This window comes from Nanorana parkeri, unplaced genomic scaffold (genome assembly GCF_000935625.1).
Source record: "Nanorana parkeri isolate BGI_ZX_2015 unplaced genomic scaffold, ASM93562v1 scaffold534, whole genome shotgun sequence".
Classification (NCBI taxonomy): Eukaryota; Metazoa; Chordata; class Amphibia; order Anura; family Dicroglossidae; genus Nanorana; species Nanorana parkeri.
Window position 1 is genome coordinate 275,194 of NW_017306802.1, and position 23,924 is coordinate 299,117.

The 23,924-nt window shown below is 38.5% G+C and overlaps 1 protein-coding gene across 1 annotated transcript in view; it reads left to right on the forward strand.

Annotated features, from left to right (window-relative positions):
- Positions 1 to 14,723, forward strand: part of CCDC141 (coiled-coil domain containing 141) — a 116,659-nt gene extending 101,936 nt beyond the window's left edge. Inside the window, exons 18-23 of the mRNA XM_018561613.1 lie at positions 2,769 to 2,909; positions 6,110 to 6,289; positions 6,407 to 6,590; positions 6,875 to 6,987; positions 9,204 to 10,081; positions 14,462 to 14,723. Of these exons, the coding sequence (XP_018417115.1) occupies positions 2,769 to 2,909; positions 6,110 to 6,289; positions 6,407 to 6,590; positions 6,875 to 6,987; positions 9,204 to 10,081; positions 14,462 to 14,723 (1,758 nt within the window). The remainder of the gene's footprint in view (positions 1 to 2,768; positions 2,910 to 6,109; positions 6,290 to 6,406; positions 6,591 to 6,874; positions 6,988 to 9,203; positions 10,082 to 14,461) is intronic.
- The last annotated feature ends 9,201 nt before the right edge of the window (positions 14,724 to 23,924 follow it).

The window sequence follows — 23,924 nt, forward strand, 5'->3', positions numbered from 1 at the left end:
TACAATAGTTTGTAGTTTATAGCACAGTTTCTTGAGATTTCTTGAGAACTGGCTGTACTTGCAGCCAATTGCGACTTCTATACCTTTACCAAATTAAGAACACTAGAAGAAAATATTTATCCACACAAGGAAAAGTATCCAAGCCCATTAATACCCAAGTGTTTCATTGTGGTACATTAATGCACACACGTTAACGTGACTTATGGCACGTGTTAATATGCACTGCATTCAGGGAGCCCATTTATCATAAATGGGCTGCCAATGCATCACAATGGATACAAAAAAGCACAAATCTTTGTTAACAATACAGTGCACTGCAACACACGATATGCATGTTGCGGTGTGCTGTTGGGCTCTACAGACCATGAAAGATGTTGCAACGTGCTGCACAGAGCAGGTGCGTTGCCATGCGCTGTTGCTTCAATGAACAAGTGTTAATGGGCTGTCCATGTTTTACCTGATTTTCCAATGAGTTTTAACAATTTGTTAAAATAAAAGTCTGCCCAGGTCTATGGAAAGAGGCAGTGTAAAGAACAGGGATGCAAAGTAGAGTATCTAAAACAAAAATCAGGTTTCATCTTTTGTCAGTGTAATAGCAGTCAGAATAATGAGATACTTATGATTGGTGATTACTTGCTATGGGTTACTGCACCTTATACAATACGCATTAACTTTGTAATAAAAACCTGTAATCAGAGGAGTACAGGGATTATATTGCTGACCTCTTTCAGAAACCAGATGTCTCGCTGTCCCTTGTTTCAAGTCATTCATAGTAGACCCAGAGCAAGCATCTGAATTAGATAGCCCAAACTCTTACAAATTGGATACTGTACTTGTGTTTGGCCAGTGCCTCAGGTAGTATTTAAGGCTTTTGATAAGCATGACAGCTATACAACTATTTTTTTTAAATGGCAATCTCCATATTATCTCCATAAAGGTTTCCTTTCATATGTAAACTGGGATGAGTTTAAAAAAAACAAAAACAAAAATCAGTATAAACAATAGAGCCATTAGCTACCGAACGAAGCAGATTTCAACTTTAAAATAAAGCAATTGAGATCGGTTGCTTCCTTTTTGCTACTTGGAACTCCAATGATTTCAGTGGGCAAGCAGGAGTTATATGCCATATGTTAAAATCTCTTAGAACTATGGTAAGGCAGACTGTAAGTACATTGCTAAAATGTCCATGAAACGAGAACACTTTTCTTCTGAGACAGCATGTGAAATCATATCTGGAGGTCTCAGAAAAGCTAATGTGTCAATGTTTACTTGCAGCTGCTGTGCCCTGTCTGACACCAAAATGAAGGGTCATAAAAGAGTTTTCCTCTATAACCCACTCTCCACTTCTATCATGTAACATATGAGCAAACAAAAACATCTCCTCAGTCTTATTCAGTAAATCATTGTCAGCCTATCCCCATCACCTTTATGTGCTGTCTGTGCATTGCTTGGTTGAGTACAGTACTTAGCCAGACTACTTGCCATAAATGAAGGATATCTGTTGTGTAACATGCTAGAAATGGCTGCTTTCATAACTGCTCAGCTTCTATACATAAACTTCTTTGGTTACAAGCTAACAGCTGGTTCAAATTCCACTATTATCATCCAGGAACAGTATGAGAACATTAAAAGTATATGATTTGGGAGCTTTTTAGAAAAATAAAATGTTGTAGTTTTGTATTTTATATTATTCAGTGTGAGTTATAACACTCCGTCAGAAGCATATATCATTTTAGTATCAGAGAGGATTCTAAACTTACATAAGAGTTAAAGCAAACTTTTGGGTAGACACACATATAAGACAGCCGCTTAATGCTCAGCATTAGGATTTCCATTATATTCAATAGTGAGAGCTCACACCTGAGCTTAGTTTTGCTTTTAGCTTGAAGCTTCACGCTCATAAAAGTATGTGATCTTCTAAAAATAGGGAAGTTGCATTTTTAAATAATTTTAAAGCTTTGCTATGTGAATGGAAACATGTAACAATATAAAATAAGTGTTATCTCAATTTGGCTGCAACAATTGAACTATACTTTAAAGTAGAACTGAAGTCAACATTTTTTTTAGCTTTAGATAGAGTAAGGGAGGGTTATATTGCTGTCAGCTTTTTTTTTTACCATCTGTGTTCCATTGGCAAGATTTCCCTTCACTTCTTGTTTATTAACCACCATGGGAAGTGAGAGGAATTCCTTCTAAAGAGAATGAAAATCCCTGGTGGTCAGTAGGGTCAACAGAACTAGTGTCTCCATTGGGAAATTTCCCATCTATTCCTGTTCTGATGACCACATACATTTTGGAATTTAGTTTTTCTTTCACTTGATAATGGTCACCCAGGAACAAAGACAGCAATAAAAACATGACAGGTGTTTTAATCCATCTCCACAAAACTAAAAAAAAGTTTGCTTCCATTGCAAAAAGTTTTCTTTTTATTTAGTGCCATTATAGTATTACTGCAACCAGGCCACTCTTCTCTATTCGAAATGAATGACAGATGCCAGTCTATAACTGGGCAATGTAAACAGGGATTATCAGTCATGGAAAGTTTTGATGATGTGCCTAAATTTTAGCATTATGTCACAAGGAGTTCTTCAAGGTTAAACAATGCATAGCTACAAAGTCAAATCTAATGCAACATCATAATTATTGTGATTAGCAGAGCAAACTAAAGACATTTAAATTGAATAATAGGTAAAGAAAACTGCAGGTGAATGAATGGAATAGCCCAAAAATTACCTTTGCATTAAAAAAAAATGTTTCTATTTATTTAGCTGAAAGAATCATTTAAAGATCTGAAGAAAAAGTTTAACAACCTGAAATTTAACTACACAAAAAAAGCCGATAAAGGGAGGAATCTGAAAGTAATTAAGAATCAGCTACAGCAAGTCGAAATGTATGCTGAAAGAATTCAGGTGGGTGCTGTGAAACAACTGCCAAAATTGTGCTATTTTTTTTTCCAATATAATTACACATTTGTAAGTTTAATGATTGTAAAATATGCAGGTAACATTTTAAGATACAAATTGGGCTGTTTTCTTGTTATAGGCTTGCAGTTTGGAAAAAGAATATTATGTGTCATAAAATGTACTGCGAAAAGTATAACATGACAAGTTAATTGTCTATCAAGCATAGCAATGTAGTACTGAAAATGCACATAATAATGTCACTTCTAGCTGTGCATATTCAGTAAATATTCAGTAAAGATACTGCATACATAAATTTGGAGGTTCTGCTTTAGTAGGGCTATGATTTCTTGCAATAGTCAAAAACATACTGGAAAAAAATTTGCCTTATGGTGTCTGCATGTTTTATGACCATAAAGTTTATGCAGGCGTAGGCAACCTCAGGTTAGACAAAAATTTGTTTCTTCTATGGCCAGCTTAACGTTTGTGACCTGCATTAGCTTTGACAGCTAGGGACTATACAATATAAAATGAATAGATTGTTTTAGTCAGCAGGTTCTTGCCAGACCAACCTGCTGACCTTTTACGAAGAGGTAAGTAGAGATCTGGATGGGGGGAGGCCGGTGGACGTAGTATATCTGGACTTTTCCAAAGCATTTGATACGGTGCCACATAAACGCTTGTTATACAAGCTAAGGGCTATGGGCATAGATGAATTAGTGTGTATGTGGATAGAAAACTGGCTACGAGAACGTGCACAAAGAGTATCAGTAAATGGCACCTTTTCAGACTGGGCTGAGGTCATGAGTGGCGTGCTCCAGGGTTCTGTGCTGGGTCCATGCTTTTTACCCTATTTATTAATGATATCGGGGAGGGAGTGAATAGCCATGTCTCAGTGTTTGCTGATGATACTAAAATTGGGAGGGTAGTAGACACAGATTTAGAAATTATAACATTACAGGGGGACCTGGAGAAAATCGGGGTGTGGGCAACTGTATGGCAGATGAAGTTCAATGTTGATAAATGTAAGGTAATGCACCTTGGAGTTAAAAATAGGCAAATGCACTTATGGGTGTGCCACTAGGGAAGTCGGAAACGGAGAAGGATTTGGGGGTCATTATAGACCGCAGATTGAAAAACAGCTTGCAGTGCCAGGCTGCTGTAAACAAAGCAAGCAAAGTCCTGTCTTGCATTAAGAAGGGAATGTATTGCAGAGACTATAATTTTGCCACTTTACAGATCACTGGTTCGGCCACATCTGGAGTATGCGGTCCAGTTTTGGTCACCGATACTCAGAAATTATGTCCTTGAGCTGGAAAAAGTCCAGAGGAGGGCAACCAAACTTATTAAGGGGTTCGAGGACCTGAACTATGAAACAAGGTTGTTAAAATTAAATATGTTCTCTTTGGAGGTTAGGAGATTTAGGAGGGACATGATTTTCCTGTATAAAATATTCAAGGGCGACAGCAACATTATTAACAAACTGTTTACGGTTAGCACCGTAACAAAGACCAGAGGGCACAACCAAAAATTGGTGGAGAAAAAATGTAAACACACAGGGCGCAAGGGGTTCTTCACAGTCAGAGTGGTTGAGGTCTGGAACTCGCTGCCGCAGGAAGTGATCTCAGCTAAGAGTGTGGAATCATTCAAGAAACTCTTGGACGAGTTCCTCGGAGACCATAACATACAGGGGTACAGGTACGCCTAAGAGCAAAATCCCACATGGACTAATACACACGCACACACCTGCTCAAACATAAATGCATACACACAATAGGTTGGACTTGATGGACTTATGTCTTTATTTAACCTCAAATATTATGTAGTTAATCTAAAGGAGATTGTACTAAGGCTGCACAGAGTGTACCGTGTGTGGTCCGATTCCAAATGTCACTTTCCAAGATATAATTTTATCTGCTGGCCTTGGGAAATTGAAGACAGGCCTTCGTGCAGACACTGTAATACATGAGGTACATAAAATACTCCTGAATGGGAGCTGCCCAAGATCGGGTGAAGAAACGTCCATTTTTAAAAGCTCAACCTTGTCAAATCTTATTCTGCACCCAGGTTATTATGCATTGAAGACTACCATTACACGTGACAGACCTTGAAATGGTACAGGTAGAAACCTACGTTTTTATGAAAATTTCCATTCACGGAGGTGCTATACAAAGACCCTGAGGTTGATTTACCTAAATAGGAGAGGCTGTTCACTTGAAAGTGAAGTTATACTTTCACAAGTGTTTGTTCACTTTTGTTCAAAGTGAGTGATAGTGAATCCTTGAAAAAAATAAGGTACAAAAAAAAATAATCACTTAGCTTTGTGAAAATTCACTCTGATAGGTAACCAGTCTTTATTTTTTAGTAATTCCCCATGGGGTGCTAGTGTCTTTTTACAATTAGATGAAGCTGTACATGCGTTGTTTACGACTTCCTTCCCTCTGCAATGAGAAGAGGGAGGATTGGTCATGGGCAGAAATTCAGATACTGTATATTGCAAATTCTCTGTGATAGAGAGTAGTCCTGGCATGTGCATTTCTTTCTATTACTGGCTCCTATGGTGGCTCTATATGGCCCAGTCTTTACCCACATGCCCAATTGTATGATCAAAGTGGTTTATGTAAGCCATTCTTGACCTCCATTAGTAGAATGGCATTTCCAGCAGATAGAGTAGCCTTGAGTCTGTACTGGTAGACACTAAGGCATCTGTTTCCTGTCTATCAATAAACTGTGATAGCAAAAGTGACAGTCACTGATAAAATAAGACATAATGCACTTAAAATGATACCGTTCACTAGCTAACTCACTTAAATTGCAAGCCTTTACAGGAAATACATCACACAATTTGACACTCAATGGGAGCTGTGCTACTCCTGAATAAATGGCTCTTACAGCATGCACAAATGCATCAGCTTTTCATACAGCGGGAGCCAGGAAGCATTAGGTGAACATAAGAATATGTGCCAAGAGCTAATTTTTAGCATTTTTATGTATGAGCTCTCAAGACCTCTTCATCAAGCCATAGAGAGTTTTATAAGCTTGTACTTTAAATCTGCTGAATTAGCCAATACTTGGAATTATTTAAATTTGGCTTTTAATATACTGTTATTAGAAATAAAACCATAATAAGCCAGTAATTATGATGATTGAAATTATTTGCTTGTATGACACTGACAGTTGTGTGGTTCATGGATTTTATGTATTTGCAGGCTTTAAAAAAGAAAATTGATCATTTGGAAAATAAAATAGGCGCTGAAGTCCACAAAACAGATAAAATGTATGAAGCAATTTGTGAACTGCAGAAACATGTTAGTGAATTTATAAATTTGATGCAAGATTACAAAGTCTACCTTGAAATGGCTGAAGACCTACATCATATAATGGAGGAGGTGAGGAGTGTGGCATGCTTGGGTTTTTATCTGTAATGATTAAATATCTTCAGACTTAGAACATCTACAAATAAACTCTAGCCAAATGTACTATCTGTTTCTTCCTAATAACAAAAGAGTCAGTTTTGGTGTGAAGAGGCCTGTGCAACAGTTGTGCGAGTGGGACAATACTCTGCAGAATGTAAAACTATGGAAGCAGTAGAGGCACTTTTGAAGCAGTTTAACAAGTTTGTAGAGCCTACACTACCACAGCAAGAAGAGAGAACACAGCAGATGATCAACATTGCAAAACATATTTATGGTAAGCAATTTATACTTTCTGGGGTTTCCCTGTGTCCGCACCAGTTCAGCTAGATCTTTTTAAATGTCCAGACTACTATTTCATTATGTAAAACTAAAGTCAAGTCAAACTCCTATTTAAAATAATAGGCTTCAGGAGGAAAGGGCAGAGGTATGACCTTGTGAATGGCCTACTGTCCCTTTATGGCCACATCACTGCCTGGGAAATAAATTGACTTTAAAATGAGTACCATTACCACGACTTCATGAGAAGGATCATGATAAGTGCTTTCTATATGTTTACAGGAGCAGGTGATGGTATGAAGTATATTGAGAAGACGTTAGTAAAACACAAAGAAGCCATCAACACTGTGAATGATTTGTGTATCTACCTATCGGAGCTAGAAGAAAAACTGCAGGTATGGTCTAGCCAGTTTTATAAGTACTCCTAGTACTACTAGGAGTAGACTACTGGGTAGGTCAACACCTCTCAAGTGAATTTTTGCTTTGCCTGGAGCTGTTATGTCTTACTTACCTAATGGGTTTTTTATGCCACCCCAATGGTTGACATGCAACTTGCCTGTTGCCGCCATCTAACACCAGAGTTTCATAGAATGATAGAATATACATATCAATATTTATGGATTATATTACATTTTGTAGAATTTGTTTTAATGGCTCCAATAACAGTTTCTTAAGGACCTGAAGTTTATTTAAATCAATTCTAGGGTGGTATTATGTTTATACGTAGAAGCAAATAGCTCAAGTATCACTCACACTGTTGCATTTTCCTTAAATGTCACTTACCTGTAAACTGCATAGTGCACTAGACACCCAGGTGTAGCCTATTTCTTCCTTACACTTGCTCTGCCTGGTAGAGACCTGCAAAGTCCCATAACAACATTTGCAAGTGAAGCTAAGGTCTCATGCTGCTTCCAAGGCTGTGGCACTACAATGCTTTGAAATAAACCAGAATATATTACAAAGGAACAGATTGTTTCCGCAGTGGGCTGTGCAAGGACCCAGTGGGGAGAGAAAAGGGGGCTTTTTAGAAACCAGTCCAGACCTCGTATATAAAAGTCTTAGAAAAACATTTATTCACTAAATTGTTGTATACATAGTTTAGAACCAAGAAATAAAGTACAAAATCATGTGATCAATAAAAATATATATCATTAATAAAAATACATATTGAATATGCAGGTTCACCGTTAGGATTATCCATAACCTGGGGTGTGAAACATCCAGCTCCTCTAGATGCTATTTGCAACACACGCCTGCCAATATTATCCCTTAATTAAACCAGAATATATTGATTTTAAAGGGTGTGTATTAGAAAAGAAATACAGTATGGTGGCTCCCATCGCTGACTTGTTTTTTGCAGGCTGTGTGGGATTGCTCTCCCGGCTTTGCTACTTACTGAGTCAATGACCTTACTGAGTGACTGACTCTGTTTTAAAACCAGCTTCCGAATCCCAGGCCACACAGGTTAACTTTAAAGCTGAACTCAAGGTAAACAGCTAATACAGAGATTGAATACATATATGAGAGCTGTTTTACCTGTCAAAGAAATTGTATTTCTGTTTACACAATTCTGAGATTTACACAGCTTTGTCAAAAAACACAGTTCTGCCTGCATGGGGAGGGGACCTGATCTTTCTCTGCTACAGTTTCACTTTTACTTACAGGTCTCCTCCCCACATTGTGACTGGACAGTGAAGGAAAAGCAGCACACTGATGAGCTCAGGTCTCGGTCAGTCTGTTCTCTACCCATTCTCTAGCACTGCAGCACACCTGATTGGGTCATTGTCTTGCTTCTTCCTCCACCTCTATCAGCTCTGTTATACAGACTTTACTGTAGACTGCAAGATGCTGATGTGGCAAGTGAAATTCAGTTACATAAACTGTTTCAATTAAAAAATACATTCAATGATATATTACTTATTACAGATCTGTATTTTTTCTTTAATGTGTGCCTGGAGTTCAGTTTTAAGTCTATGGCTTGGATTAAGAGTGGGATGCTAATGCCTAACTGTGTAGCCAGGTAATAATATACATCTTAAGTATTAATAACTGATTTGATTTTAACAGATACAAGAGAGATACAAAAGAGAAAGAGAGATACAAAATCCAGGGGGCAAGCTCCACTAAAATGTCTGTTTTTAACAAACCGATTCCTTAATATACAAAATAAAACTGCTGTAAAATATTGAAAACAGAGTATATAAGCTAACTTGGGTTTGGATGCCTCCAAACAGTCCAACCCTGGCCCTAATTCATGGGCTTAATGCAACACTAAGGTGAGGATTCCACTATTTTTGGTATTCTAATGGGATGAAAACAAAAGAACAAAAGGCTTTGTTATTGGATGCAATAGTTATTGGTTACAGAGCTTTATCTGTTTTGTTAGACAATCTGAGTGACTGGACCAACCCTTTCCTCTTTTTATTGAGAAGGGGGAAAGAAGTGATAAGCAATCTTTACACTGCTTCCTCTCTGAAGTTACTTGATACACTATGGGGCATGCAGGGCTCTTAAGGAATGAGCAGATGTCTCTGGGTTTATAATTCTCAAGAAGACAAATGCCCATCTATGCCCTTCCTTGGTTAAATTTTTGCCTTTTTTTTCTTCAAAGGAACCAGAGAAAGTTCCAGGAATTTCCATAAGTGAAGAGCATGGGGAAGCTACAGAGCATCCTTCATTTGCCAAAGATGGTAGTATACTCGCAGATGCAGAATTACACTCTGACTTGCTAACAGAAGAAGTAGTATCTGGTGATGAATATGAGTGCATATCCCCCGATGACATCTCCTTGCCTCCGCTTGCTGAAACTCCTGAATCCAACCTACCCCAGTCTGAGACAGAGCAGGATGAGCAGAATTGTTACAGCTCCCATAATATGCATGTCAGCTCTTATAGCTTGCAAATGCAAATAAACACCAGCGGCACAAGGCTGGTTGATGGTTCAGAACTGCTAACACCTGTTGCTTACACTGACGTGTCGAGTCACAGGAAAGAAAATACTTCCAGTAATTTGGAGAGATGCTCTTCTCCCACTATTGGATACAAAACAGTATCACCTTTTTCACACCACTCGACAGTAGTCAATGAAGCGCGCTATTCTCTAAGTACTTCACCTGCCAAAGCAAAACCCAGCTACCACTTGAACGAAGTGCATGAAACTCATTTGCAGCACCGTTCTGTTTATGAGAGCACGGAAAAAACAGACCAATTGCATGCTTCTGATATTACCGCTACAACTAAAGATAGACTGCATGTTACCCCAGATGAATTCTCTGGTCTCATGTTTCAATCAGACACTGCCAAGACCTGCCAGAGGCATACAGTTACCCAAGAGGCAATTAAAAGTGTTTCAGAAATGCACAGCAATGTTATCCCAGCAGCTCAGAGTCCTGGGTTCGCCAAGCACCTGCCTAATGTCACTGTTAAGGAAGGCTCTCCAGTGACTCTGGAAGTAGAAGTTACCGGATATCCAGAGCCTACGCTTACCTGGTGGGTAGCCTATAATGAAGAAAAAATATAGTGTTAGAATTTTTGGAATGCTCCTTTGATTATGGTGTTTATGTATTGTGTGTGTTGCAATAACATTTCATCATCAGTGGTCCTGAAACTAGCCCTCAGGGATCTTCTAATGGACTTTTGCTAGTATGTGCCACATTTTATGACTTGACACCTATCAACAAAATCAGCGGGTTACATTTTTTTGTACATAGATCTCATTTTGGTGGCTTCTATGGAGGTATATCCCATCAATCAGTATTGGAGGGGGTAATGCAAACAACTTTTGTCTTTCTAAAAGTATCAAATCTTTTAAAGCAAGACTAAACAAACAAACATCAACTGCTAAGTGTCCATTTAAGCAGGTACTATATGGTGTCAGAACATAGAGCTCAATCCGCAATGACCATGCAGCCCCACAATTTAAAATGGACTACAGCTACTTTACTCAAATGAAATAGGAATGTTCATATCCCCCCATCCTGATATGAAGAGCTTATGTTTGAGCATCTCTTTGCTAGGCCTGAGCAATTTCATGTGGAGGGTGGCAGGGGACCTTGTTCATGCAGGTACATATTCTTAGAAAATCCTTATTTACCAGGTACATTTGTAGAGCTTTGTAGGCCTTGTGGATGGACAGAGGCTTAAATGAGCAGTATGTCCTGGGCACTATTGGATTTCAAAACATGTTTTGAAATCCTTTTAAATTAAAAATTTGTGCACTTTCTGTCATTTTTATTCCAAATTTGTGCACTTCCCTTTTATGTTGTCACTCTACATTCCACAATTACATGTAATCCATAGTTTAGACTTGAAGATATCCTCCTAAACCACTATGGGGTCAGTTCACAAAACAATAATGCATTATGGGTTTTCATTCTCCTGCGCTATATGTTCATTTTTACTATCCAACCTTTTTTTTGCAATCCACTAAAAGAGTTATCACACAGATCAAATTTCACAGTACATTAAATGTTACCACACAGACTCTGCTCATTAAACCACCACCAACCTATTGCTCTTGTGAACAATAAAGTTCTATATAGTGTCTTTCAAGAGTGCAGAAAAGGCCATTTAAAGAGGCACAGTCACTTTGACCGTTCAGGGTAAAGTGATGGTGTCTGTGTATAGTCACCCACCAACCTCTGACACTCACCTTTCTAGCGATCTCCCTCTGCTCCTTCCTTTATTACAGTGTACAAATAAGTCTCAATGCTTTCAGGTATGGGGGAACATGTGACCTCCTGCTATAGTGGTCATGTATTAGTGGGTGATATCGCAGCTCCCTCTAGGTTCTGACACCAGCTGACAATGGATATTTTAGTGGTGGTGATGATGGAGGGAAGAGTGACTGTGGATCACTGGAGTGGTATTATTGGTTGGGGGTAGCTTTACACAGACACTGTCACTTTGCCCTGAATCGGCAAACTGACCGTGCCTCTTTAAAGCAGGGATGAAACAATGTTTCAGGAGGTAAAATAAAAAGAAATGCAGTTTGCAGTAATTAAATATCTACTTGATGTAACAAATAGGACTCCACACCCACTATTACATAATATTTATGAATGTGAACTCAACATTTTTATGGGAATTTTGTGATGTAGTAAACTAACTTTTAGGTACCGCTTAGTGAATTGATCGCACTGTATCTTTTGCCAAAATAAAATCTATAAAGGTCAAAAGCAATTGGCCATATTTATCCCACTAGTATTGTCCAACAGGTTGGTCACATTTTTAGAAGATCAGATTTTCACAAATACATTTTCATGTAGTTCTGCTGGAGTGAATAATAATTTATTTTACAAGCCAATGGCTCGTGCTAGAGCTCTTACAAATTATATTGATATGTGAAACACAGGTTTTTAATAAAGGTTGTTATTTAATAAAATGTGTGTTATACTTTTGTTTCATGCAAATATAAGCAGACATGCATTTTCTGCAAGAATGTGATTTCTCCTCACTTTCAGGAAATTTCTTTTCACTTCCTGTAATATTTATGAGGGAGGAAATTTGCCCAATGGGGATACTTACAAACAAATATAACCTTTCCTCACTCTGTCCACATTTGACTTTTTAGAGGATAAAAGGACACCATTTATAATAAAAGGAAATTATTAACTGGTCCAGAGCCTCTAAATGAGTGGCTATGTTTAAAAACTTAATATGGAAAACTTTCTATTCAGAATGCCACCTGTAGGCATTTGATCCATTAAAGAGCTGCCCCATGAAGACTGCTGATCTGATGAGCGGTGAGGGAAATATTCAAAAAGCATCAGGAAAGGTGTAGAAAATATAAATCCACAGAATGGACAAAGCAAATGCAAGGAGATCCTTGCACTGCAGGTCCTCAGGTACAGTTTTCTCTCCATGAAGAAAAACAGTACAGTTGGGACATAACCAAATCTCACTCCAAATCTCAAGACTAGCAGTCAAAAGCACAGTACCTTAGATTCACACTGCAGCTCTGAGGCTGGAGGCACAGGAAGTGCAGTGAAGTTTTTCAGGATAAATTTAATTCAAAGGGTTGTTTTTTTAGGGTAGTGCTTAGTCACAATTAACAATATCTAGATGTTCCCTATAATGTAGCAAAGGCTTTTTGAATTCAGATCAGATCAGAATGTCAGCGGCAACTATGGTTTTGTATTTGTATTTTTTGCAAATAACCCACCAGATGATTTGTTTAGGTTTTTTCTATTCTTCATAAGAAATATGAATACATTCTGAAAAGGCATATCTAAATATTTCTGACATTTTAAAACACAAAAAGCTGGAAAAGATTGGACTGAGCATGGAAATGGTTGTTTTGGAAGTCTAATTTAACCACATAACAAATCTCAGGCCCTCCAGCTGTGGTGGAACTACAAATCCCATGAGGGATTGCAAGACTCTCACAGCCACAGACATGACTCCCGAAGAGAGATGCATCATGTGATTTATAGTTTCACCCCAGCTGGAGAGCCAGAGGTTTGCTACCCCTGACCTTTTGGGCATGTACAAATTACATCTGTTTTTTGACACAATTTTCTTTTTTAGTAAAAATATTAAATGTAATCAGATCGCCAGCCATTAGTAAACTTTATATCTACCTGTTCCCCATTTTATAAACTGATAAAACAGCTCTGATGACAAAACTAATAGCATTTGGTGCAAGCAACCAATCATGTTAGCTTTAAAGGGGACCTATCAGGAAAGAAATATTGAGCTTCCTTTGCTGCCCTGTTTTTAAAGATTACAGTGTTCAAACTCTCATCTTTACTTCACTGCTCAGTGTATCACTGACCTGGAACAAGTATTTGTATATTCCATATCACAACATGCAAGCAAACAACAACAGGCAAAATGCAGTAAAAGTTGGCCATAGACTTCAAAAAGTCATCAGGTGTGAAGCCATGATCTGGCCCCCCAAAGATATTGAATGATTGCCCAAGTATGCAGATTTATAATAGTTAAATCATTAAAAATCTGCGTGGCCTATAGATAATTTAACCTTGGAGATCATTCCTGTTAAATTCCTGGGCACCCAACTTGCGCAGTTACCCTAACTCAACATCCTGTCAGTAAAAAACTTCCACTGCTCAGACTTGATAAGCATAAAATCTAATTGGGTGGTAACAGTCAATACATTTTGTGAAAACCAGCTTTTAATACTACCTGTAACGTCATCACCAGGTTTGTAAAACTAGCTGCTAGGAGGAGAGATCAGCAGGGTGCTTTAAGTCTGTTTCTATTGATTTAAGCATGCAGATAGGGGCAGGGATTACTAGGGGTTTGTACTTCACAGAGGAGTTCTCAGGTAAGGATGACAACACGGCTTGGGATTTCACTGTTTAGTGTACCACAGGCAGCTTTGGTAACCCACAACAGGAAGTTAGGAGCGCTGAAGTTCTTGCAGGATCATCAGATATTACTTGTTGCTACTTGTAGTGTTTCAAAGGAATAGAATGTGGGAAAATGTGCATTTATTAAAGATGTACCCCATGTGTTTGTTCGGGTTTTTTTAAACGTTGATATTTACTTATGTATAGAGATAGAAAATGTTAGCAGTGTGTACTATTGTTTCCTGACCAACACTTTGATGAGGGCTGGTTTGGTTTGATGGTAGGAAGGACATCTATCTATTTTTATACATTATGCCTGCAATGGCTTTTGACTCAAGGGGTCCGGAAAGACTTCAGAAAACATAATAACCTACAGATGCCATTAGGTGACCTAAATATATTAAACTGCACATAGCCCTACATTATACATGACATAACGGGACGGTAATACCATCATTTCTGAATTATTATTGATACTGTCAAATTTTAGAAACTCTTTTAACATTTTAGGATTTTGCATTTTGAACCTGACACAAATACTAACTCTCTACTTCAGGTACAGAAAGAATATGAAATACTCCACAAATGATCATGGAAACAACAATGGAAAGCAAACCAGTCACACTTTCATCATTCAAGAGCTTTGTAAGAAGGATTCTGATCAGTTAATTGCTCAAACCTCTACCTATAAAGCCGCTGTCACTTCTGCTGTTGAAGCCAAAATCAAAGGAATAACCCAACCCATTTTAGCAGTCAACTGGATAACCTTGTTTGTCATATATATCTGTGTCTCAGTAGTATACTGGATGTTTTCATAGCAGAATTTAACAAAATTAGTTAAATTATGTACAGGGTACAGTTCCTGGCAATATAAAATAATGTTTACGGATGTTTGCTTTTGAGATAGAAACTGTGCACCAAACGCCTTTGCAAACCTAAATATTACCATGTAAAAGAAGTAATGACATCATTACAGTGGTGCACATAACCTGTGCAGAGAGCAGGCCCCACCCACTACAGGCTGCCTGCAGAAAACTACAGGAGGGCCGGATACAAGACAACTCACCCTGCACAAGGAGAGAGAGCAGCAGTGGAGATCTTTCCTCTTTTCCTGTCTGGTGAAAAAGTGGTCACCAGGACAGTGAGTGAAGGGAAAATCTCTCTAATAGAACCCCAGTTAGAAGGTAGAAGTAAAACCCAACAGAGGTTATAATCACTGCTCTTTCCAATACTAAAAAAAAATAAAATACAGTTTTGGCTGCATATTCACTTTAAGTCAAACACACAATGTTGTGTCAAAGGACCAAAGGGTGCATTTTTCACATTTGTAAAGCTGCTTGTGGATATTTATTCCCAATTTCAGTCAATTTATATTGTTTCTGGATAAAAGAAGGGTTAAAACCTCTGTCAGGTTTTTATTGCAATCAGGGTACATTTCCCCTCCCTTTTGCTTAGGAGATTAAGTGATGGGAAACAACTGCAGTTAAGACACAGAAAAAAACAAACATTTTTAGTAGAGTAAGGAAGGGTTAGAACCACCAACATAGTTTTTCTTGCTGTCTGTGCCTTCATTTTTTTGGTGATATTGGAGACTGCTCTTTCTTGTACCGCTGTCACAGGGATTGAATGTTAGTGAAAATCTTCCCAGTGGAGTCACAGGCAGCAATAAAACCTGACTGAAATTTGGATCGAGAGCCCCGCTGGCTCTCAAAACACATGAACAATGCCTGCATCCAATCAGATTGTTCAGGTATTTTGACTGCCAGCGGGGCCGACTAGCAGAAACTGAAGCTTGGCACAGCAGGAGATTCCTCCATCCACACGATTTAGCTTAGATAGAGGAATCTGTTGCACTTTTTCCATCTCGCCATAGAAAATCTGCAGATAATCTATAGGTGTATGGCCAGCTTTACTCTAACCAAAACAAAAGAGCTTGAGAGGCTTAAAAAGTATCTTTCAAAAAAAACGTATTCAGTTTTTGGTAGATTTTGAAGGGTTAAACCACTTCCATTTTTCTTATATTTCTTGGTGTGATTTTTGCACATGAGTTCTTCCTTCTGCACACCTGCTGTGGCCATTATAAAGGTTCTCAATCTCTCTGAAGTACTGTATATTTTTATTATGAAGAACAGGAGCTGCTGGAGCATGGGAACTGGGCAGGAACAGACAAAACTCATGAACAGAATCAGGAATTGTGGCAGGGAGATCTTGGTGTTGGAGTATATAACACCCCAGGGCTGACCAGGTTCTACCCATAACTTAAATATCACTCTTGTGTGCAGTGACTCAAACTTAGAAATACATATGGCTAACAGACCAGAAATAAACCGATGATTCATAGAGATAGAATCCATGTAACACTTGGTCAGCTTGTAAAAGTAAGTCTTCATAATCATGTCTTGCAATTTCACAAGAAAACGAATTGGAACGTAAGTTAGTGTAAGTAAAACTGTTTAATAACATACAGAACATCATGGGGTTTTACTTAACTGGGGCCTTATCTCCCAAGTGTTTGTAATGGTGACTAAATTCAGTGATCAGTAAGAATATTTGCTGATAAAGCAGTATTGAAAAGAAAAACTTTACACCATATGTCACCTTTTCTTTATCTTGCAAAGCAAAAATGTATTATAATGAGGTTACTGAATGTTAGGTGACCTTGTTGTACTCTGTAATGGATTCTTTTTTTAAGGGTAAGGGTAAAGGTAACTTTCCCACAAAGTTTCCCTAACTTTTTGCCTGCACCCACCCCTCTAGCATTGCCCCCCAAATCGTTTTACTCACCTAGATCTCTCTCCCAGGCCCTCGGCATTGTTCACATCTCTCTGCTGTCTTCTTGATCCTATGTCCATGCCAGCACAGTTCGGCCCCAAAGGCTTCTATGGGGTTGGTAGACTGGTAGGAGCTATCTAGGGGACCGAACTGCACAGAAGCCAGCAGAGTGATGTAAACAATGGTGAGCATCTAAATGAGGTCTAAGTAAGTATACCAATTGGGGGGGGGGGGGAATGGGCTAGACCTACCTAGGAGGGTGGGCAAAGAGGTAAGTAAACTTTGTAAAAAAATGTTTCCTTTCCTTTTAATGCACAAGTACCGCTTTATAAATATTCTTTATACAACCATGGATTCTTCATTTTGCCAGTTATATTTCGTTTCATTTATTTAACCTTTTTCTGTAATTTGCTGGTTGCCAGGAATTTTCTGTTGATACATGGTACACCGATGTAGGCAGATAAAACTGCCTGATCGTAACTCGTAACTGCCATTGGAAATCTGTGAAAGACATGCTGTGGTGGTGGTGCCGACTCTTAAGACACTGACAGCTAGCATATGCCAAGGAGGAAACATTTCCACTCTACTTTTTTGTTTGTTTTTTATTTTAATTCATCCACATATGTACAACTGCAAGAGAAATTGGGAACCCACACATTTTTATTTTTTTAACAAACAGGACTGTTTTTTTAAAATTGCATTGACGTTATATTATTCGTTTAGATGCAAACAGCAAAGTTTTTGAGCTGAGGAAGTAATGAAGAAAGTAACTGTACTTGCATGTGTTTGTTGTACATTGGATAGCACAAGTAGACTGAGATGGAAAAGATCTGAAAAGTGTACACCTAAAAACAAGGTTGCGGGACATGGACATCCCTACCTACAAATTCATGTGGGTCCTTGTGTAAGATCGAAAACCTGTATCTGGACTCTTTAAAAGATTGTCAGTTTAAGAATACGGAAAGCTACTGACGAGTATAAAGTGGAGTTACCCAGAAGTCCCTACACATACCTGCAGATGTTTTTACTATTCGGTTTTGTCTTAATGCCAGTGTTGTGATTGGGTAAAGTTTCAGCATTACTTCTTAGTGTCTACACTTTAAACCTGTTATCTTAAAGTGACAGAGTCTCTTTATCACTATTGTACAGTGGATAACTACGGTCACATATGATAACTAATATGAGATTTTAGCTCCGTGGTGCCCAACCTGATCCCCAAGGACCACATTTGGCAATTTGGCACTTGCTTTGAGACCCCAGTGGTCAGAATATGAGCACTGTTTTGCAAAAGGGCAGTAATCAATAGTGGCTTCATGCAACATGTCCTCAGTCTATGGCACTTGTAGCACAGTCTGTGATCAACATTACCTCTAGTATGTCTTCACATATATTGAACATGTAGCATCTGGTGCTGTTAGAGGTCACAGTTGAGGCCCCCATAGCTCATAATTTGAAAACCCCTATTTTAGTTGAAATGTTACTTCCCCGTGTATTAAATACTATGGAAAAAAACTGTTACACGATACCAGGGGTGGGCAACTCTGGCCCTCCAGCTGTTGTGGAACTACAAGTCCCATGATGCATTGCAAGAGTGACAGTTACAGGCATGACTCCCAGAGGCAGAGACATGTTGGGATTCGTACTTAAAGCAGAGCTGGAAGGCCGGAGTCGCCCACCTCTGCTCTAGACTGAATGGAGCCATTTAGAGACAGCCATGATTCTGTGGTCTGTGGTGCACGCTGAAACTACAGGAGCACAGCAGCTTTTTTTGTACCAGCGGAGGGGCTGTTCATACTCTCAGGAATATGTTAAATGACACCCAGTTATGTATACAGGTGAACACGGAAGGATCTAGCTGTAGCACACAGTCAGCACAACACTAATTTATTTAAATACTGTGTCAATTCACACAAAAAAACTTATTACACTCTTGTATACTATATGATATGTTGGCTTCAAGCAAAGACCCAAACAGACTGTGAAAAAGTTAACAGTTACCTGTTTAAAGCAACACTTACTTTACATTTTTCACATATGATAACTAATAAGGGGGTAAATGAACAGTTATAAAAGAGATGAGCGGGTTGGTTATTTGTTTATAGAAAAGGTTATTATGGATACAAATCTGAATGATTTTTCAGTGTTCTTTTTTTTCAAAATAATGGCACAAAATGTAGGTCCAACTAACAGTTGATTAACAAGACTAATTTCTAGTTTATGTAAATGAGAACATTGGTCTAAGAGTCAGTTTATAATCTTTTGGTATATGTTACAGTATCAGCTTTAGTCTGTATTGAAATCATAGCATGTTAATACATTGATATGTGAAATGTTAACACCTGTAATGTTTTACAAACAATGCCATTAAATAAAGCTTATTTTGATAAATATTGCAGTGGTGTGTACCTTACTAAGCATGAGAAGAGAAATATCCTCTAGATTTAATGATGGTGTTTTAATATCAACCTGGGGTCAATCAAGCCAAGCTCTCCTACGAGGAAAAATATAAAGTTGGAGTCATAAACAAAAAGAAATCAGTAGTGTATTTTCAGTTTGTATACATTTTGAGTTATCATTTTTACCGTCATGTAACTTTTGATGTGATTTTGACATCAAACTATTTAGGGCCAGTTGCTATGTGATGCACAGGGCTCATAATGTAAAGACCAAATTCCTTTACCTTCCCTGACTGAGCCAAATCCTAAGGCCCCATTCCCACTAGGGAGGATGCGTTTCAGCGCGGTTTCCGTGCAAATTTTAAAAGGGTGGTTTTGTGCATTTCTAATCACATTTCAGCGCTGAAATGCAATAAAAAAAGCCCAGAAACATGTTGATCAGCGCATTTCCATTATTTGTGTCTCATATGCTCCCCCTCCCAGACACTGCAGCCCACAATTTCAGCAACATAGGCAGTACTGTCAATCCAGAAAGCAGTGGGCAGGACTAGGTGGGATCAGGTACTAACTGACAAGCTAATGGCGTGTGAATCAGCAGAGATAATGCTTATAGCCAGGCCACCTCCAACATTTCTTCATCCCTGTAATGCAAGCAGTATTGCTGCTCCCAGCAGTGCAGTATCATTGCTACACCATCACAGGAAGCTGCATTAGGTGGACTTCACTGGCAGAATCGGCAGGTATTTGTAAAAATTCACAGGGGGACTAAGGCCCCATTCACACCTGACCGTTTTGTAGCGTGTCCTACGCTCGATGAACGCTCTACAAAACGGTCAAAAAAATAAATAGCATTGTAGTCAATGGTATCGTTCCCACCTGTCCGTATTTCCGCCCGTCCCGAACGCACTACAAAACGGCCCACGCATGAAAAGGTCCCGGAGCATTTTTTGCTGCGTATTGGTCCGTTTTGTAGGGCGTTTTCCATTTGTATACTGCCAAGTAGCCTTTGGAATCGCGCGACGTTCGCGCAACTTTTTACCGCGAATCGCGGTAAAAAAAACGCGTGACGGTCGCGCGACAGACGCGCATATTACAATACGCATAGGTAAGAGAAAAGAGAATGAGAGTGCTGTAGCACTTATACCGTAGTGCTACAGCACATATTTAATGGTAGGCCATATTTCTATCACGGTGCAGTATTACTTAGCAGCCTATATAGAAAGAAAATGTGGCTGTGCTTGTATACATATATAATTATTATCATAAACATTTTTTTTTCATTTACACACATTGATATCATCAATGGCCTCAAAGTGATCCAAATCATTTGTATACCACAAAACATTAAACAGATTATATTATCTTTTAATATGAGGCACCATTTACTGTAAGTGGACACAGCACTTGGGATCCTGTTAGTGGTAGGCCCCAACAAAATGTTGTATTTAATTATTTGGTGACTGTTGGACCCCATGTGGGTTCTCAATCACCAGGTTGTGCATCTTGTTACTAAAGTAATGTGCAGTATAATATATTGCAAGCAGTTGAGTATTACTAAGAGTGAATTCATAGCTGAAAGTTTTAAAATATGTGCATTCTTACGCAGTTAGCATTCAATTTTAATTTGATGTGGTGCACTTATTGTGCAATTTGTAGTAAGCTACATGTGCGTTTTACATGCATTTTTTATAAGCTGTGTTCTTAAGGGAAAACACATTACTGCTTTTAAGAAGTCATTTCCTATTACCATATATGTTTTTTTTGTTCTGCTTACAAATAAACACACTTCCGGCTCTCTAAATAATATTTCTCCAAAACACAATATAACATGGAGATGTCTCCTCATCTGTTTTATAGACATACTAACCGACCATTAAAACACATAAAAACACACAGGTGTGAGTGTAGCAGATTGCTAGTACCTCTTATGCTGGCAAAATAATGTGATATTTATGCAAACAATTACCGTTTTAAGAGTCACTTGGTACAATAACATAGTACATGATTTACCAACTGAACGGTAACAATGCTGCTTGCCTCATATATTTTTATCACGCTGGAGGATAATCTCCCTGTAGTTTAAAACATTCTGTTGACAGGGTAGTCTCTTCGGTGTGTACAGTGCCACTCAATTATGATGGCACCATATAAATCATTTAAAATAATAACATTTAGTCATCCTGGAAAATGCATGTTGATCAAGAGGGTGATCATCAGCCATAAGAAGAGGAGAAAATCAGATCCTGGAGTGTGTTATGTAGGCATAACATTACCACTATTGTCTTGAACTGACTACAAGTGAAACTTGAATAATTAGAATATCGTGCAAAAGTAATTGCAGTAATTGCTGCAAAAGGTGCCCAAACCAAGTAATGAGTACATATGCATGCTTGTACTTTTCAGAGGTCCGATATTGTTCTATGTACAATCCTTGTTTTATTGATTGCATGTAATATTCTACTTTTTTGAGATTGTGGATTTGGGGTTCTTGGGGTTTTCATGAGCTGTAAGCCATAATCATCACAATTATGACAAATCACTGCTTGAACTATCTTGCTTTGCATGTAATGAGTCTATCTCATATATTAGTTTCACCTTTTAAGTTGCATTAGTGAAATAAATGAACTTTGCACGATATTCTAATTATTCGAGTTTCACCTGTATATAGTAGTAGGACATAGTGCAGGGTTGCTAGCCTCAATGTTCTAACTTACACAACAGTTACCCAACATTTTAGTGTATTTAAACCCAAGATCCAATACTTAATATATTGCAGCTAACCAGTCCTTAGATGTGGTGGCTGCATTAGTTCTCTTTTCTAGATTAAGTAAGTTTTCTGCACGTACAAAAAATGACTGTTGATCCTACTACAAATCTTGTGCTCTTATAATTTCCTGCGCACTGAACTGAAATCCTAAACAATCATATATGCATTTCCAGCCATCCACTGTGAACTACAAAACACCCCATGTAATGGATATGACCAAAGAGGGAAGCATCTGTAGTCCAAATCAGTAAAGCAGCTTGGGGGGACAAAGCTGCTCCTCTATAGAGTGATTAGGTCTTTGTTACAGGAAGCTCCTGCTCAGAGGTAATGTTTCAGGCTGGATTACTGCACCAGTCTGGAAAAAACACACAAAACACAACAAGATTTCAGTAAGAATACACAGGCCTCTTGCATTTAAACAATATTTGATTTTCCTGGAGTTCAGTTTTAAACTATACAGGACCTCTGGGACTAAAAATGGAACTAAAGTAAAAAAAAAAAGCCAGGGAGTAATTTTGGTAGAAGATACTTTGTATGTCTCTTCTGCCAGAAGAACCTCTTTTCCTTTTCTGTAGCAATTGTTTTTGTGTATACTGAGGCACATGTAAGATGCAGAGAATGGACCTAGGTACTGGGATAGTGTACCGTCAGTGTGCATGCTTCAGAGGTACATCATCAGTGGCCACTGGAAGAAGATGGTGGACCAGAAGAAGTTTAAGAAGATGGCAGTGATAAAGTCGCAAAGAAGAGTGTGGAGCTGTTAGTGATGCAGGAGGGTAAACCTGGAGGCGAGTCTGCCATAGTATATAAATATGGCAAAGCTCCCTTGAATCTACTAAATTCTAAGGGCACATTTATGGTAGATGCGGGAACCACCTCTGCTGTCACAAAACTCTGCTTACTGATAGAAAAGGTAAGAAGTGCGAGCCATTTATGATTCCCTAACTTTGCTTTTACTTTTGAATTTGTACTGTCAGGCAGTGAACACCTCTTCTCAATGACACGGAGAGATGCAAAATGTTTCTTCCGTTTCCCCTTCTGGATTGGAAATTAAACTACTACTGCCCCCAACCTGAACCATGAGAGGTGACTGCTCGTTCTCTGCATTCATCCACCCATTTATCCATCTATTAATAAGTGTCTGTACACAGTCAAAAGTTGAAAAGGGGACTCCAGCACTGGTCTCACACATGGGCCCTTTGGTGTCCCTAGCATTAGTCTCACACATGAGCCTTTTGTTCTCTATGTATTATTATATAATTATATAATTCACTTACCTTATTAGCACATAGTTACATAATTGTAAAGGGTTAATGATAGGAAGAACATTCAGTTTCTTGAACTCAGCATTCTTAAGCCACAGTAGATGTCACATCTATCAGCACTGAAGATAAAGATTTACCAGGTGCAGTAAACACCAGCCTAGTTTAACCTGAGCTATGTCTGTGTTTTTACACGGCTTCATCTACACAAATGTGGAGGAGATTACTAAAAGACTGGTGTGCTGGTGAATATATGCCCTCGCTGTTTGTTAAGGCATATCACAACCCAAAAGCAAAAATGTTATATATTGTAGTTTACCAATCCACATATGTGGTGGCTGCATTCGTTTTCTTTTCTAAGCCCTTTTCCTGTAAGTAACTCATTTTTAACTTCCTTAACAAACCAAGCGGTCTTGTAAAAGTTGCAGATATGGGTTTGAGACAAAACATTTAACACTGACAGTGCTGTTTGCAATGGTCAGCTTTTATTTATTTAAAATAAAACTCTTTCTAACTCTTTTCTCCTGAGGGAGAACCTACTCTTTCTCCCTCAGGAGAAAACCCATAATTGCCACTTCAAGGTTTGGTCAGGAGGGTTAAAAAGGGATGAATCCCTCCTGACCAAACAATAAGCACAAAGGGGGCGCCTTTCCTGGTGCAGGACAATTTTATTTCAATAAACATCAAGTAAAAACAGAATAGTACTCACAAACATGAGTGTCACACAGCCATGGAATAAGAGCTGACAGGCAGTAAGATGTCCACTAGGCGATTCCTGTGTGTAGTGACGTTAACGCGTTTCCGGGGCACGCCCCCTTCATC